A 16,549-nucleotide genomic window follows, 5' to 3' on the forward strand; every position below is an offset into this window, starting at 1 on the left:
CCCACCACCACCCGCAACAGGTTCCTCACAGGAGCTGGAGCAAGATCACCGCCGACCAGCTCACCACCTCCCTCAGCCAGAACCCACCGGCCAGCACAACGGACCCCAACGAAGCAGCCCGCAACTTCACGCAGTGGCTGACTGCCTGTGCCGACAACCTCGCACCACTGAAGAACCCTCCCAGCAGACCCAGAAGCAAGAAGGCCCCCTGGTTCACCGACGAACTCAAGGACTCCAAGAAGACCTGCCGCACCCACGAGAAAGCCTGGCTCCTCGACCAGACCACTGACAACATGACCGCCCTCAAACACGCCACCCGCAAGCACCACCAGCTCATCCGCACTACCAAGAAAAAATCACTAAAGGAGCGACTGGACAGCAACGCCCACGACAGCAAGGAACTCTTCAGCATCGTCAAGGAGTTCTCCAACCCCAGCACCGGCAACAACGACATCACCCCTTCACAAGATCTCTGCGACTCCCTCGCCTCGTTCTTCCACCGCAAGATTGCCGACATCCACAACATTTTCGGCACACCATCCACGCACCCAACCGTCGAACCAACGCACCCCACCGCCACCCTCCGCACCTGGACCACGGTGACCACCGAAGACACAGCCCGCACGATGAACACCATCCATTCCGGATCTCCAACCGACCCCTGCCCCCACCACGTCTTCAACAAGGCTGACTCCACCATCGCACCCCAACTCTGGGACGTCATCAACACCTGCTTCAACACTGCCACCTTCCCGGAGAGCTGGAAGCATGCTGAGCTCAGCGCCCTACTGAAGAAACCAACAGCGGACCCCACCGACCTCAAGAACTTCCGACCCATCTCGCTCCTGCCAAAGTCATCGAGAAGATCGCCAACAGACAGCTTGCCGCCTTCCTCGAGACTAACGGATCCCTCGACCCCTCGCAGTCCGGTTTCAGAGCCAACCACAGCAACGAGACCGCCCTCATCGCAGCCACCGACGACATCCGAGCCCTGCTCGACAACGGGGAAACAGCGGCACTCATCCTCCTGGACCTCTCCGCAGCGTTCGACACTGTCTGCCACCGCACCCTAGTCCAACGCCTCAGCAACACCGGCATCCAAGAGAAGGCACTGGAGTGGATCATCTCGTTCCTCGCCGTTTCGATCCGAGGCCACCGAAGTCATCTGCGGCGTCCCGCAAGGATCATCACTCAGCCCCACCCTCTTCAACGTCTACATGAGACCTCTTGCTGCCATCGCATGCCAACACAACCTCAACATCATCTCCTACGCCGAAGACACCCAGCTGATCCTCTCCCTCACCAGAGACCCCGACACCGCCAGAACCAGCCTACACGAAGGGATGAAAGACGTCGCCGAGTGGATGAAGAACAGCCGCCTGAAACTGAACTCAGACAAGATGGAAGTCCTCATCCTGGGACCATCACCCTCCGCCTGGGACGACTCCTGGTGGCCCCCAGCCCTGGGCACCGCCCCCAAGCCAACAGACCACGCACGCAACCTGGGCTTCATCCTGGACTCCTCCCTTTCGATGACCAGACAAGTCAACGCCGTCTCCTCATCATGCTTTCACACCCTTCGCATGCTTCGCAAGATCTTCCGATGGATCCCGACCGAAACCAGGAAGACGGTCACCCAGGCCCTCGTCACCAGCCGACTGGACTACGGAAACACCCTCTACGCCGGAACCACAGCCAAGCTACAGAAAAGACTCCAACGCATCCAGAACGCCTCCGCCTGACTCATCCTGGACATCCCCCGATGCAGCCACATCTCCGGCCACCTGAGGGACCTGCACTGGCTCCCCATCAACAAGAGGATCACGTTCAGACTCCTCACCCACGCACACAAGTCTCTCCACGACCTGGGCCCCAAGTACCTCAACGACCGCCTGACCTTTTACACGCCCACCCGCCAGCTACGGTCTACTAGCCTCGCCCTCGCCGCCGTACCACGCATCCGAAGAGCCACCGCCGGAGGCAGATCCTTCTCCTACCTGGCGGCCAAGACATGGAACTCCCTCCCCATCCACCTTCGGCTGACCCAGGACCACCTCCCCTTCAGGAGACAACTCAAGACCTGGCTGTTCGAGCAGTAGCGGACCCCTTCCCCCAAGCGCCTTGAGACCCCTCCGGGTGAGTAGCGCGCTATACAAGTGATATGATTGATTGATTGATTGAGTGCAATGGTGTTGGTGGCTCTGTTGAAGATGTGGTGGGGGCATGGGTCTGTGTGGGCCCGGGAGTTGATTGACTTCAATGTCTTTGGTGATGAAAGCTGTCCAGTTCTCAATCGTTGGCTTCAGGGTGTCAGGGTGGCTGGTGAGGGTTCAGTGTGTTGGTTGTCTTCGTCGAAGTTGTCCTAAATTTTCTTGATTTTGTGGTGTGTTTTTTGCAGAGGTCTTGTGAGGGAGGGATGTCAGTAGACTCACATTTATGAGAGGCTATTTCTCAATAATTTTTGCAAAAGTTGGAAATCTACTTTTTTTTAAGACACATAGATTTCTGATTTTCTGATAGTTCAGGAAAAAAATCACACAAGTAGCTATAGAAAGTTTCACAAGTTGTTAATTACAAAAGTACTTCATTATAAAATGTCGTCAACAGAAATTCTCATTAGCACATTTAACTTTTTATCTTTTTTAGTCCAAGAGAAAAACATATTTCCGAGTGAAGACCCCTTTGCCATACACATGAAATATGGGTGTCATCCATTTTCTTCACACACAATCATTTTTTACACCCTTGAAATATTACTCTTCATGCCCTAACTTTAAATCTCTAAATGAAGAAAGTCAGAAGCTCTGTTTGTGAATGTAGATCCCTGCACAACCTGGTTATCATAATCCATTCTGGGCAATGATACATTCAGATTTAAATTGAACATTTAAACAGAAGTTAGATGTTTTGTGGATCTGACATTGTGAATATGGAGTGGTAGGTCTATGTAGCAAAGGAACTGGTCACCAAGGTATATGCACGCCTCTGTTTAAATGTGTACAAATAAGACCATTACACTTGCAAAAGGGATTTGTGACTTTCGAAATTCTAGAATCCCAGCATTAAGAAATTTTGGGTTAGGAAAGGTTTGAATGCATTTATGAGTGCCCTCCTGCAAAAGCAGGTGAACACTCATAACCTACACGTTTTGGTTATCCAGATGCACTTATCAGGTAGTTTGGTATTTTGGAGACCTACACAAATTAACTTTTGATAAAATGTAGAGTAGGAAATGTGGGGGTGCAAAGATGGAGAAATGAATGATTTTTGCCTTGCATATTCTATCATAAAATCAATTTAGATGGCCATCTAATTGTCTCCCTTCTCACAGACCCTATTTATTGAGATTTTATCAGACTGCAATGATTTACCCTTTGTGTTCTGGTTCATGCTAACTGCATTTGTTTTTAACAAATATAAGCAGCATGCAATAATCCCTATAATGTGCTATTTATACCATTGTTGAATGTGATGTGTGGCATTCTTATTTGCTGGCTTTGTGTGCCCTTCCTGAGCTTGTCTCTCTCATGCAATAGAGACTCTTTACCATCCTTTTGATTGGATGACTTATATCCTTCCATTGTTCACATTCATGGATCTATTTTTTTCTTCTTTATCTGCACTCCATGGGAGTGCATGTGTTTTCTTGCACTTTTCATTGTGTGCTGTTTTCTCCCTCAAATCCTGGACCCGCAATGTTTTGTGTATTGTTCTACCCATTCCCCGAAACGTATCCATAGTTTCCGCCAACCCTAGCTGTCTGGCACTGTTGAACTTCATTTGTGTATTGTTGTTTTTTAACCCCTGCCCCAGTTCCTCCATTGCTTCTCTCCCACTCCCTGTTTGTCAGTCACTCAGCAGGCTTGACATGCTATTCCCCCACTTGTTTCTCACTGGCTACCCCAGCACTTCCCATTGCATTTTTTTTAATTGATTTTCTTGAAAGCTCGGCTTGTGCAATTTACTACTGGGCCACTCCTTTCTCTTTGAGTGCATTTTCATGCACTTTTTTATTGCTCCAAAAATGGCTTCTGCCATCTTGGAACACTAAATTAAAAGTTAAGAAAAAAGCTGCCATGTCATGACACCTTTATGTGGTGATGCATTCGTGTGTATACATCATCAGACTGCAGCAGTTTTTTTAATTTTTGTTTTTGGTTATGCTGTTCCTCATTGCAAAAAAGCATTGACGAAGCTGAAAGGCTGGGGAACACATCAGAAGACAAGACCTATTGGCCTGATAATGCTTGCTTTAATATTATTAAATGTAGTAAAATTCACTTGTGGTGTAGTGACTCCCAACATACTGCCTGAGAAGTGATGACTTCCACAATTAAGGTCTCGATGTAAGTGTATCTTTAGACATCAGCATTACTTAGCTTAAAGTTACTGAGGGGGTTTTATTGAGTGAATGACAAAACCTGTGAAGTGGTGAGCTGCATTCAACGCCTTTTTCATGTGTCATGTTGTACCCAGCTGATCTATTTATTGTGTTTCCACTACAAGTGTGTAAATATATAATTTCACCGGTGAAGTTGGGCAAAGTGCACAAATTAAGGACTTTATAAAGTTATGACATTTAAGCTCTTGTTCCAACGTAGCCTGACTGCAAATCATTTTGATGAAAAGATTTGTAAGACAAAGTTCCCATACAGTTTTTGTGAAAATTTCCCCACAGAAGTACCTGCAAAAATGTGTTTGCTGCCACTGAACCAGTTAAAAGGAGGGTGAGCAACAGACTAGCAGGCAGCAGAGGTGTTTTCTTCCTCTGTCAACTTCCTGTAAATGCACAGAGCTCCCCTACACAATTAGACTGTGGACCGGCTCACACATCGCAGTGTGGCACCTGTCAGCGGCGTCACTAGGGTTGGTGTCACCCAGTGCGGTAACTCATGGTGGCGTGCAGTCCGCACCCCCGCATCCCCCTAGTGACGCCACTGCAGAAACCGTCTCCAGTGCGGGGCATGAGCACATACGGATCCTGGGCACGGGACGGCCCAGGGCTTTGTTTTACTTTGAACACCACTGCATTCAAATATGCTTTTGTAAAGCGACCCACTGTAGGACCCTGTGAAAAGGGGCTCGGCCTAAAGAGACCACATTCACGTTTTAATCGTTAAGCGCCGACCGCGTGCATAGACCACAGCCCGTAGACGCAGTTGTCGCTTATATTATCGCCCCAGCCATTTGACTACATTGAGAAGATGAAAGCCTGAGTCAGTCCTGTTGAAAATCAGCCCTAGGGTCTGTAGGTTAAACACAGATGGACCGTGTATTGATGGACCTGCTGTGCTATCTTGCTTATGGCAACAGTGCTGTGTGTTCTGTATGTGGCAGTGCTTGGAGTTGCCGGCACCGTTTTGAGGCCAGGCTCTTGCGTTCACGTGCAGGCTTCATTCAGCCCTTGCCCTGTCTCGAGTGCAGCCAAGGCAGGGGCGCGGACTGTACCAGCGTCACGTGTGAATGCTGTCCCGGAGGGGGCATGCGGTCCACAGCCCACATTCCTGGCGCAGGTCCCGGATGGCGATGATGCGCCTCTGATATGAACCAGTGTTGACTGAGTGTACCTGCGGAGCTGCACAGCACAATGCGTCAGCAGCACTCCTCCGTGCCCCGTACCTCCACATTTTTCCTGTGCCACATACCTCTGCACTCACCCGTACCTATGCACCCTCTGTGTCTCATACCTCCGCACCCCTCTGTGCCCGTACCTCAACACTCCCCCTACCTCCGCACTCCTCCGTGCCCCATACCTCAGTACTCCCATCTGCCCCGTACCTCCACACTTCGCTCTGCCCCTACCCCCACAGTCCCCTGTACCCCTACCTTCATCTCCCCTGTGCCCCTACCTTCGCATTCCCTTGTGCCCTGACCTCCGCACCCCCTGTACCCTGCCTGAGCACTCCCTACCTCCACATTTTCCTTGTGTCCCACGGTGTCACCCCATGTGATAGTGTCACCCGGTGCGGTCAGCACCCCCCTAGTGACGCCACTGGCACCTGTGAACACTCAGGCCCTTGGACCTCACTCCTGCCTCCACCCGCCATTGCACTTTGCCACTCCTCTCCCTCCCTTGGCCCTCCTTCCTTCATTGCCCTCTCCTCTATCTCCTGTCACCCAGCACCTCACCCCCATGTCTCCTGTCCCCCACAGCCCTGATGCCCAGGGATTCCTATCTCCCTCCCCCCCCCCGGTCTATTGTGCCCGACTCCTTGTATGGCTCATCTGTCCCTCTCACCAGTGGAGTAGTGTGGCTCACTGGTTAGAGGCAGCAGACCCGGAAGCAGAGGACGGCCCGGGACCAGGGTTCAATTCCCGACGCGGCAGGGTCGTGGACCATGGCCAGCGGACTCGATAATTCTCGCCTCGGTGCCTACTCTAACCAGGGATCACACTTGGCAACTCTGGGCATTAGCTTGCCTCATCTCCACAACGGCCCCCCACATTCGCTGGGGATGCCTGGTTTCACCTTGGAGATACCCAGGAGGGACCATCTCACAGGTATAGCCAGGACGGGTTCCCCAGCGGTCTACAGCGCCACGACGCCTCAGGGCAGCAGTGCATACAAAAAACACATTACACACCACCACTTAGACCTTTCTGCCCCGCCCACCCTCGCTTCTGTGCCCTGTGCTACTAGAGAGAGCAGAGGTTTCATTTTGCAACCTGCACTCTGTGGCACCAGACATCCTCCAATTTCAGGCAGTGTTCTGCTGAAGACTCTGCAAGGTTACAGACTGTGACAAACTACAGCTTCCAGCTGTGACAGAGCATAGGCCTTGCCGTTTTTTTGTGACAGCCACATTTGTGAGTACTGCAAAAATACAGCAAATGTTGACGTTTTGGCTGCATACTTTGCTTCTTTGGGCCTTAAATTTGCCAATCGAAGCCGCAAAATCCTGGGGTATCTGATCATGTGCTGTAGGTTCTCATGCTGTTTCTCAGTGAGTGGAGCGGGTAGTGAGTCACCCTTTTGCTCCAGTTGGAGCCTGTATAATATCTGATGTACATACTGGAGAGAAACAGAATGAAGTGCAAATGAATCTACCAGCTTTGGCCTAGATATCATTTTACATCATGCTTTATTTAGATATGACATGTAGCTACATGTTATCTCTTCAGTTTCAAATACAGTATCTATGTACAACTCAACAAAATGAACTTATGAGTGAGTGGCAAAAGGAGCCTGAGTGATGCACAAAAGGTCAATCATTTGTACATTCCAAAGTGTACTGACCTCAGCAGTGGGAGACCCTGTTTCGGTTATAGGAACCGCAAATGGAAAAAGCTGCCTGATGGCATTTATTCTATCAGGGCCGGCTTTAGTGTGGTGCAACCAGTGCCACTGCACCAGGTGCTAACTTCGGGTGGGGGGGTGCGCCCTATTTGCAAGTACATTATGGTTTTAAAAGCACCTGCTGCCACGTTCCTTGCTTCCAGCAATCTTTAGGCAACAATAAAAATGTCATGATAACTCTAGTGATCAATGTTCTTGCAGGAGGGATATCAGAGTTTTTCCTAGTGGAAATGTTGACTCATCATAAAGTAGCACAGAGGGTTAATATGCCTGCTGCAAAGAATGTGTACCATGCAGTCATGCTGTTGGTTACTGCTTTTGTCAGAGAGCTACCATTGTTAATTGCAGTTTACAAGTTCAAATCCTAACATAGAACAGTGAGCTATTTACTGTCATCAAAGAGCTATATGCAAACTGCAAGGTATAGATTAGAGTGTTATGATTTTTTCCCGTCTTTCATTATCCTAATGTGGCAAAAAGGGTAGAACCTCCAACCATGGTGTTACATTTTAAAATTCTGAGTTTGTGCCTCTCCGGACCAAGCCCTCTTAAACTATACTGCCTACTAGTATGGATGACATGTGACTCTTACACCTTGTAGTCCTCTGTCTTATGTAACATTTCCTATACAGTGATTGTCACATGTATGATTGATTACCTCTTTGTAATGTGTGTGTGATGTAAAGTGCTCTGACACCCTTCACTTATATGAGTGGCGCTATATATAATTAATTAAATGCATCTGGGAGAGATTGGTTCTATAGACTTGAGGGGCACTGTTAAAGGGTGGTAGTGAGGGAATCCATGGTGGAGATGGTCATTAGGTGCCACCAATGCTAAACCTGGCCCTGGATTCTATTATACATTGGAAGGCCTTTATAGCAAATGCCATGAAAACCTTTATATCGACATAGCATTATTGTTTTTGTATATTATTTGTCACCATAATTCACCCATAGCTATATCATGTAAAAATATGCAGTATACACAATTTAAATAATATATATAAGGGTGAACTTGCTGATTATCATACTGCCATTATATAATTTCACTGAGTGGCTTTGACAGAGCAACACAGTAACTGTTTTCTTTTGGTTTCGCTTCAGGCATATGAAGATGAAGGCAGCACTTTATGGAAACACTATCTTAATACTTATGCATGATAGCTCAATGTGTTTGGTGTTTGATACTGATGTTGCTCTGTAATCCTGGTCACATGCTTCATGGTTCTGTAGGGCTTACTCAGACCTTATGCTAAGATTGGCAGGCACACCTTAAGTTGGCCACTGGTATATGTTGTTATATTTAGCACTATTAAACAGAAAGATGTGCAACATCAAGTATTATGTAACATCCAAGATTATTAAAATAAAAATGACATAATGATTTGCTTTCAAGCTCACACCTGCTAATTTGGTAACTTCATTTATCCATAGTACCTAATATCTTATGCAGATCCTGCACATGTAAAATTGAATCAAAACAGTTGTGTTTGTAATTCATGATTTAAAGAAAGCCCATATTTTTACAGCAGGTAATAATGTGGATGCTACTGTGTTACAGATGATGATGCTGAAAACTGTGTTACTATGAGGTTTCATAAAGTAGAGCACATTGCTCATCTTTGGTTGTACTTTATAAAAATTGAAAAAGTAAGACGGTCATGAGGCATGGACAGCTCCTTCTGTAAAGTGATTCAGATTACTTACCGAGTCAGGACTATTCTATATTATTCCTAACAGAATTGGACTCTAGGCAATGAATCCCGCACCAAGATAGCTTTGAGTAGTATGGTACAAATTTAGTCATACTACCAAAACGTTAGTAGCAATTCCAAAGTTGGAAAAGTCCTATATTACTAATAATAGCACTCTGCTGTCCCATACTATCAGAAGTATTGGATTTTTTTGTACTGCCACTGGTGGAACCATATTATGTCTCTGAAGTAAGTTGTTAAATAGACATGCTTCAACAGGATGTGGTGTTTTATGTTTAATGACATAGAGAGTTCACAAACAGACTAACTTTCATTAAAGTATCAAAAACTAGGGACCCACTGCTTGAATAGGGCTACTGAGACAGGGACAACTGTCAATAAAAACAGAAAACCCTTTCAAACTTCAAATTTAAATTTAGCTTGTACATTTTCAACCAGAATACAAATATATGTGCGGCTCAGCTCAGAGAATGAATCTTCATCTGTATTCTTTATTTTTCCTACAAAAATATTTTCTCATCTTTGACATCATTCATACATATTACATTAATACAATAGTCCATCATAGTCTGACAGTGTGTTCTGAGTATCTTAAGTGCAGGTCTCAGTAAAAGCAGACATTATATTTAAGTAATTACCTCATCTTCAAACATGCACAACTGATCCACATTCATACATACATACATACTTATACATAAATACCTATTCTGATATTCATATAAATATAGTCAGATACTTTTTTATACAACTTGTTTCCTGCTTTTTGTATTACTGTGGCTTTTGCAAAAATGTGTTTAACACACTTTTCACCATTAAATGCCTTCCTCAGGAACACCACATATTCAAGACCTTTTTTTCAGCAACCAAGAAGGAAATGGTTAAATCCCAGGCCAGAAGGAAACAACTTTATTCTCAGAATCCTACGGGAAAACCAGTTGGGTTCACAGAGATGATACTCACTGTTGAACTCCTGTGAGACACGGAAAGGGCGGGTTGAACATAGCATCCCAAACAGAAAGGATTTATTTACAGAGATATATTGACAAGATTCAAAAGAGAAGTCAACACTTTCACTTTTTATGAACAGGTGGCACACTCTCCTCCTTAACCCTCAGAGGAGATCAACAGTGTGCACCATCTCTGCGACACTGGCATTCCTGATGAAGGTGTTTAATGCTGAAACACACATTGAAAAATGTTTTTCAGAAGCCACAGTAATACAAAAAAACAAGAAGTTGCATATATAGTATCTGACTTTGTTCAGAAATGAAAAGACTAGCTTTAGGCTAATGCAACCAATGAATTGATATATTAAGACATTGTAATTTAAGCAAGATGAGTGTTGTCTTGAATACAAATATACTAAAAGAAAAGTTTTTTCTGTATAAATATTTATGTATGGAAGTATGAATGTGGATGGGTTGTGCATATTTGAAGATGAGGTAATATGTTGCTTTATACAAAATAAAATCTATGCTTTCACTGAAACCTGTGCTTAAGACAGTCATGCCATACTGCCTGACTCTGATGGGCTATTGTATTAATATTGTATCTATGGAAGATATCGAAGATGAGAAAATATTTTTGGAGGAAAAATAAAGAATATAAATAAAGAATACAAGTGAAGATTCATTCTCTCTGAGCTACACTTATATTTCTATTCTGATGGAAAATGTACTAGCTGAATTAAAAATTGAGGGTTAACGGGTTTTTTGTTTCTATGTACTTACATTAAAACATGACAACCATTGTTCATTAAAAGAAAAAAACTAAGATAGCATTAACAGTGTTTAAATATATACCACCAATGAGTTTCAACAATTTAAATGCAACAATGTTTACAATTTAACACTTTGGGCCCGATTCCAATTCGGTTTGGAAAGCATTCCCACCTAGGGCCCAATTACGATGCGATTAGGAAGGCCTCCTAACGGCATTTGCTCCTTCCAAATCCGATTGGGAACTTGTCTTTCCGACCAAGGGCCAGATTACGATGCAGTTAGGAACATAGGCTCCCATAGAAGTCAATGGGAGTCTAACCTAATCGTATCTGGAAGCATCCCGATGCATCATACTCAGTCGGTCGGACTCTCCCGATCCGAGTCGGTCGGGAACTATTTCCAAACCGATGAGATCAGGAAGGTTTCCTAACTGCATCAGAATCAGGCCCTCAGTAGTAATATTGAAGTTTTCAAAAATTTGATAATATGTTGTATTGTTATAGTAATTCACATCTTAAAATACTATAAATTAAATATACATACTTTTCATGCACTAGAATTTCCATTTAGATTAAAGTACTGGGAAGTACCTAAATAGTACAAGATGAGAACACAAAAAAGATGTGTTTAAAAGAAAAAAGGAATTGAGTCTCACCTTAGGACAATTCCTCCATACCTTTGCAAAGTTTCTTCCTTCACTCAAGCTTATTGCATGCCACCTCTCCACCATCTCCCCTGCACAGCTTTGAACAACATGAATTACATGGGTGGCCGAGCCATGGTGGAAGAATGGCATAGCAGTGCTGGACAAGATTGTGGCTGTGCAATCCATGCTATACTGCCACCCGACTCCTACATGACAGGGTTCTGGCACGCGTTGCAGTAGGTAACTGGAGTTCAAGTGGCAGTCCACCTACTTCTGCCAAAGTCTAAATAGGGGCCACAGTGAATAATATTTGTCCTCTATATCATAATAGCAAACTGGAGAAACCATGTATACACTCAAGCCAGTTTAAACATCTCTGCACACTTTAGCTTCAAACTTTACAATCGGATTCTGCAAGAAAATGTTCTACATACTATGTCTTATTATTCACAATTAACCAAGACTGTGCATAAAACATTCTAAATTCCATCTTATATTTTTAGATTCTCTTCGAAAGCTTATAATGTCAATGCATGGTCATAGTCAGTGAAAAGTGCAGACAGATTTGAATATCTTGAACTGAATCCACCCCTAAGTTTCCAGTTACTTTGGTGCTCTACAACAAAGAAGAAAAGTGTCCCTAGTCCTGATTATGGGCGCTTTAGACCATATGCAACACATGCTTTTGTATAATTTGTGGCCATATAATAATATTGCACTATATATAATGTCATAGATCGGCAAGTGCATATCTTTTTGAACATAAAACACCAAAAAGCTGAAAATAACTGTTGCTTTTTAGGAAACCACCATATTTGTTGTCACTAAGATTCTTGGATACTAACCAATAAACTTGTGTTTCAGATAGTGACCCGGCCCCACTTTCTCTTTCTTTTAAGTCCCTCTTTGATCCGTTTCAGAATTTTCAGAAACTGTGATAGCTACTTACCTTTGTAAATAGTATGCCCGTCTTTGACTAATGTAATAACCTGACATTGTCATTACTCTGCCTAATGTTATGAATTGCTTTATCCATATTCCTTTCCCTAGTTTTAGAACTATTGGTGGTTAAATACATTATTTCAGATTTATGTATTGTAGAGTTGTCTTATACTTTTGAATCAAAAGAATATGCTAAAAAGCAAGCCTTAGACATTTGGGCTGAACTCATATCACCTGTCTGCAATGAATTTATTGATATACTTTTATTTAATATTATGTGTCTTAGCACATTAATGTTTTTATTCCAATTTTTAAGATAGATGTTTTATCTAATGGGTACCCTGGGATGATCCTGGAGGGCCAATCCTGATGTGTATTAAGAATTTTTGCAATTAAGGTCTAACAGATGTGTTGACATGCTAGTCACCAGAAAGGGAAACCATATTTCTTTATTATAATGTAAAATGGATGAGATGTGTCCTTAAAGAAAATCAGTAATTTGTGGGGCATCATTGTGATGATTAGCAATAAACTCTGCTATTCCTTATCTAGTCCTAGTTATCTTCTTTCTGAGTGTGCTTCAGAGTTTTTCAGCACTGCTATACCAATGAGAAAAATGTGTAATGCGCAGTTGGTAAATGTTGTACCCACCCCATTGAAATTGGTGATCCAAATGATAATCCATTGCATTATTTTCTTCATTGACTGTTATCAGTACAAAAACATACACTTTTTTTATGCCTACTGTTTCACACCAGCAGTATGTTTTCTGCAACATTGGTGAATAGTGTCAATACTTCAATTTTACACAATTAATGAAAAATATGTAGTTCAAAATTGTTACCTGTATAAGTGTTATACATTTGTTTGAGAACATTGAATTTTTAAAAGTTTGAAAAAAGAGTTATAAGACTCTTCTTTTTAGAACCTTGACCTGACTTTAACTTTCATGTTGATCATTACATTACTTTACCATTGCCAGAGATTAGCATATTTGCTCATCTACATTTCAGTCATACGTAACAAGCATGCTAGAGACAATTGGCCATAATGTCAAATTGCGGTCATAATTAGAGATCAAATTTAAAACTTGTTTTTTGAAACTAGCTATTATCACACTAAATGTATTTGTACCAAATAGTTTCAAGCTAAATGCTTTTTTGGCTAAATGTTTCAAATTATTGTTGAATTCCAGTTTTGCAACTCTATAAATTTTATGATGGTTAATAAAAGAGAATCAGTAATTTGCTTCAGAGCTTGCAATAGTCTCAGTGTGTTTCAAATATTGCATTGGCACATTTTAATCTGTACCATTTCAATAACGTTTTACTATAAAATAGGGATCTTTGAAAGTGATAGACACATGTATAGTCAACTACTACATGATCACCTTGTTTGACTAATGCGATATGAATATAAATTAAAATCTACAAAGATGTTTAGGTTTTGCACAACAAATTAATGCATTTTTTGGCAACAAATTGCATTTTGAAAAGCATTTATAAAATTTAAAACTGTTGATGTAGACCATTTAGTAACTATTTAGTGTGTTTACTTTCATTTCAAAATTCTATTTTTACAATACTCATATAAAGTTGTTATGCTTTTTTAGGTTTGTTTTTTACAAAATAGCATTATGTAGCTGATGCATGATTTGTATTACAATTCACCAGTAATAATGAACATGATGTCCAACTAGGAAGAGGGCAAATTCAATTTTCAAATGAAAAATGGCAGGTGAAATGTAATTGTAAATCACACATCAAGCATGTTATCATTCTGATTTTAAAAAATCAGCAAATATACAGGGATTGTTCACTAAACAGGAAAACGTCATGAGTCCAATTTGAAGAAATTCGCATTAACACATATTTTCTTTCACCCTTTTTACTTCACGTTGTAAGCATCTCTTCTAGACTCCAAAACAAGTGGGATATTTGGAGTACTTTTAATTTCTAATTGCAAGAATCAAAAGAACTTTGCTTTAGGTGAAAATTTTAAAGGAACAGGAAATGAGGTGAAAGCATTTTTGAAGAGCCAGATAAAAGGGTGTCTATGTAATATTAAAACAATCATACTGAGTAATTAAGCATTTGGTTAGTAAATAAAAAGTAAAATAATTTTTCCTTTCGCATCAGAATCCTTGAGTCAAGTTTCCCATTAAACTTACAAGTTGTTTTGCGTGCTAGGCTGGTGTTCTATAAATATCCTGTGTTAGGTTGAAACAGAAGCTATTGAGCTTAAGATGTTTGATACCATTATCTAATAAACACAGAGTAGATTCACAAAGTTTCTGGAAAATGTGAGTAGCTTAGTCCGTATGTAAATTACATGTAGCACTCATTTAGAAAAAGCTAATTTAAAAACATCAATGAAACACTAACCATGAGCCTCCATTTTTCAAATAAAAAAACATGCTGTGACACTTGAATCTATGTTGAACTAGACCATCATTTGCATTCACTATACTTTGTCATTGCTTGACATTCCTTTGTGTTCACTCACTTTTAGTGTGCAATACATATGTATTTTTAGAAAATAATAACCATATGCAGCTCACACAGTAGACACATAATTTGTTTTTGTGTTTTTTCTCTTATTTTGTGATTGAGATTAATTTTATACAGGTATGCAGTGTGCATCCGTGGGGGGCAAAATTGCAGTTTAAAGCAACCTATCTTATTGAGACTTATCCGCCACATAATTCTTTAATGTATAGAGTTAACAGAGTTAAAAATTTCACCTACCCCAACTTCATAATCGTTTTTTCAAACCTTGCAACCATTGTCAAGTGCATGAAGTTCCAAAAGTTTCTAGAAAAGGAGTGGGGAAAATATCTTCTATTGGAAGGCTTTATTGTCAGAAAAAATAGCAACATCTACTTTTGATTTTAATTATTTTTCAAAAATGTTTTTGTGGAAACATTCCCTGCTAAAAGATTTAACTCTCCATTCAAAAATGTTTCCTACAAGAGATTTCCATTGCAGGAAAATGTGGGCAAAATACAGAACTTTCGACTTTGCAAAATACATTGTCTCTGGCATAGTATAGTTTGCCGCAGTTAGCCCATCTGATTATTAGTTTGTCTGAAATTCCATTTTATGTCAATTGAAAAAGCAGATAAGATCTATTACAGATAAACCAGCACACGTAGGAAAAGAGAAATCTTTAAAAAGTTTGTTGTTTATGTCTGTTAGAAGGGAAACAACATTTTTTCTCCATTTTCATGAACACTGAACACCAGCTGTTTTACATCACTCCCTCATTGAGAGCCCTCTGCAACTGCTGATTAGAATTCCTTCAAATGGTTTTAGGGTCAGTCAGCACAATATTGTAATGTTAGCCACTTGGGCCAGCTCCTCTAAACTGAATACAACTTCACTCACAAGATTTTATCATGTGTTATGTGTAGTTTACTGCTCCCAACAAAGGAGACATAGTTGTGCAATAGGAATACCAGATATAACAGCCCAAAGTAGTATATCAGAATCATATGCAGGGAGCCATGACAAATATATTTGCAATGCTATGTAGAAAAAAATGAAAATTGCACAACATATTAAACCATTAAACATTCAATTCAGTTATAAGGGCCAAGGAATCCCCATTTCCGGTGTTACATCAGAATTGTTACTAACAGTAACTATTAACAATTTTTTTCATATTTCATAATTTCAAAACATCTAAAGTGATCGAAGAATCACTCAATGAGGGAATGATAACATGATGTAGCGCTTCTAAAAACAAAGACTGCATATTAAAAACAGGTGACAAAGGCAAATTTCCTGACGCAAACCATTGTTGATTTCACTGTTGTAGGGGAAAGGCTCTAGGGCGGCAGATAAGGCTGTTGCCATGGTGATGAAGGAGATACCAAGAAAGGAGTCCGCTGAAGGGAAGCCCCTCCTTACTATGACATCACAGGTGGGCTGAATGTTAGGAGGACTCTAGGAAGCTGGCATATGTCAATCTGTTGGAGAACCACACGCAATGTTGTGTGATCTAAGTCAAATGCATGTCATTTCCACAGCATCATTACAGAACTGACAAAATGAACAAATTCAGCCTACTGTGAGAAGTGGTTATTGTTTTAGCATTTCAGTTTCAAAACTTTGTTAACATATCCAGAACTGCAGGGTTTGCTAACTTCATGAAGTTACAAACATTTTAATTACATAAATGTTCAAGTTAATGAACTAATAGTTTTACAGAAAACACAGAATACA

The 16,549-nt window shown here is 41.7% G+C and overlaps 1 protein-coding gene across 2 annotated transcripts in view; it reads left to right on the top strand.

Annotated features, from left to right (window-relative positions):
- The window catches only part of PEX5L (peroxisomal biogenesis factor 5 like), a 690,633-nt gene that overhangs the window by 300,241 nt on the left and 373,843 nt on the right, over positions 1 to 16,549 (top strand). The window contains exon 2 of one of the 2 annotated variants that reach the window (XM_085633878.1): positions 16,143 to 16,247. The exons of the other annotated variant lie outside the window; for it this stretch is intronic. Within the exon in view, the coding sequence (XP_085490004.1) occupies positions 16,143 to 16,247 (105 nt within the window). The remainder of the gene's footprint in view (positions 1 to 16,142; positions 16,248 to 16,549) is intronic. 2 annotated transcript variants of the gene reach the window in all.

The sequence above is a fragment of the Triturus cristatus genome, chromosome 11, assembly GCF_964204655.1.
Source record: "Triturus cristatus chromosome 11, aTriCri1.1, whole genome shotgun sequence".
Classification (NCBI taxonomy): Eukaryota; Metazoa; Chordata; class Amphibia; order Caudata; family Salamandridae; genus Triturus; species Triturus cristatus.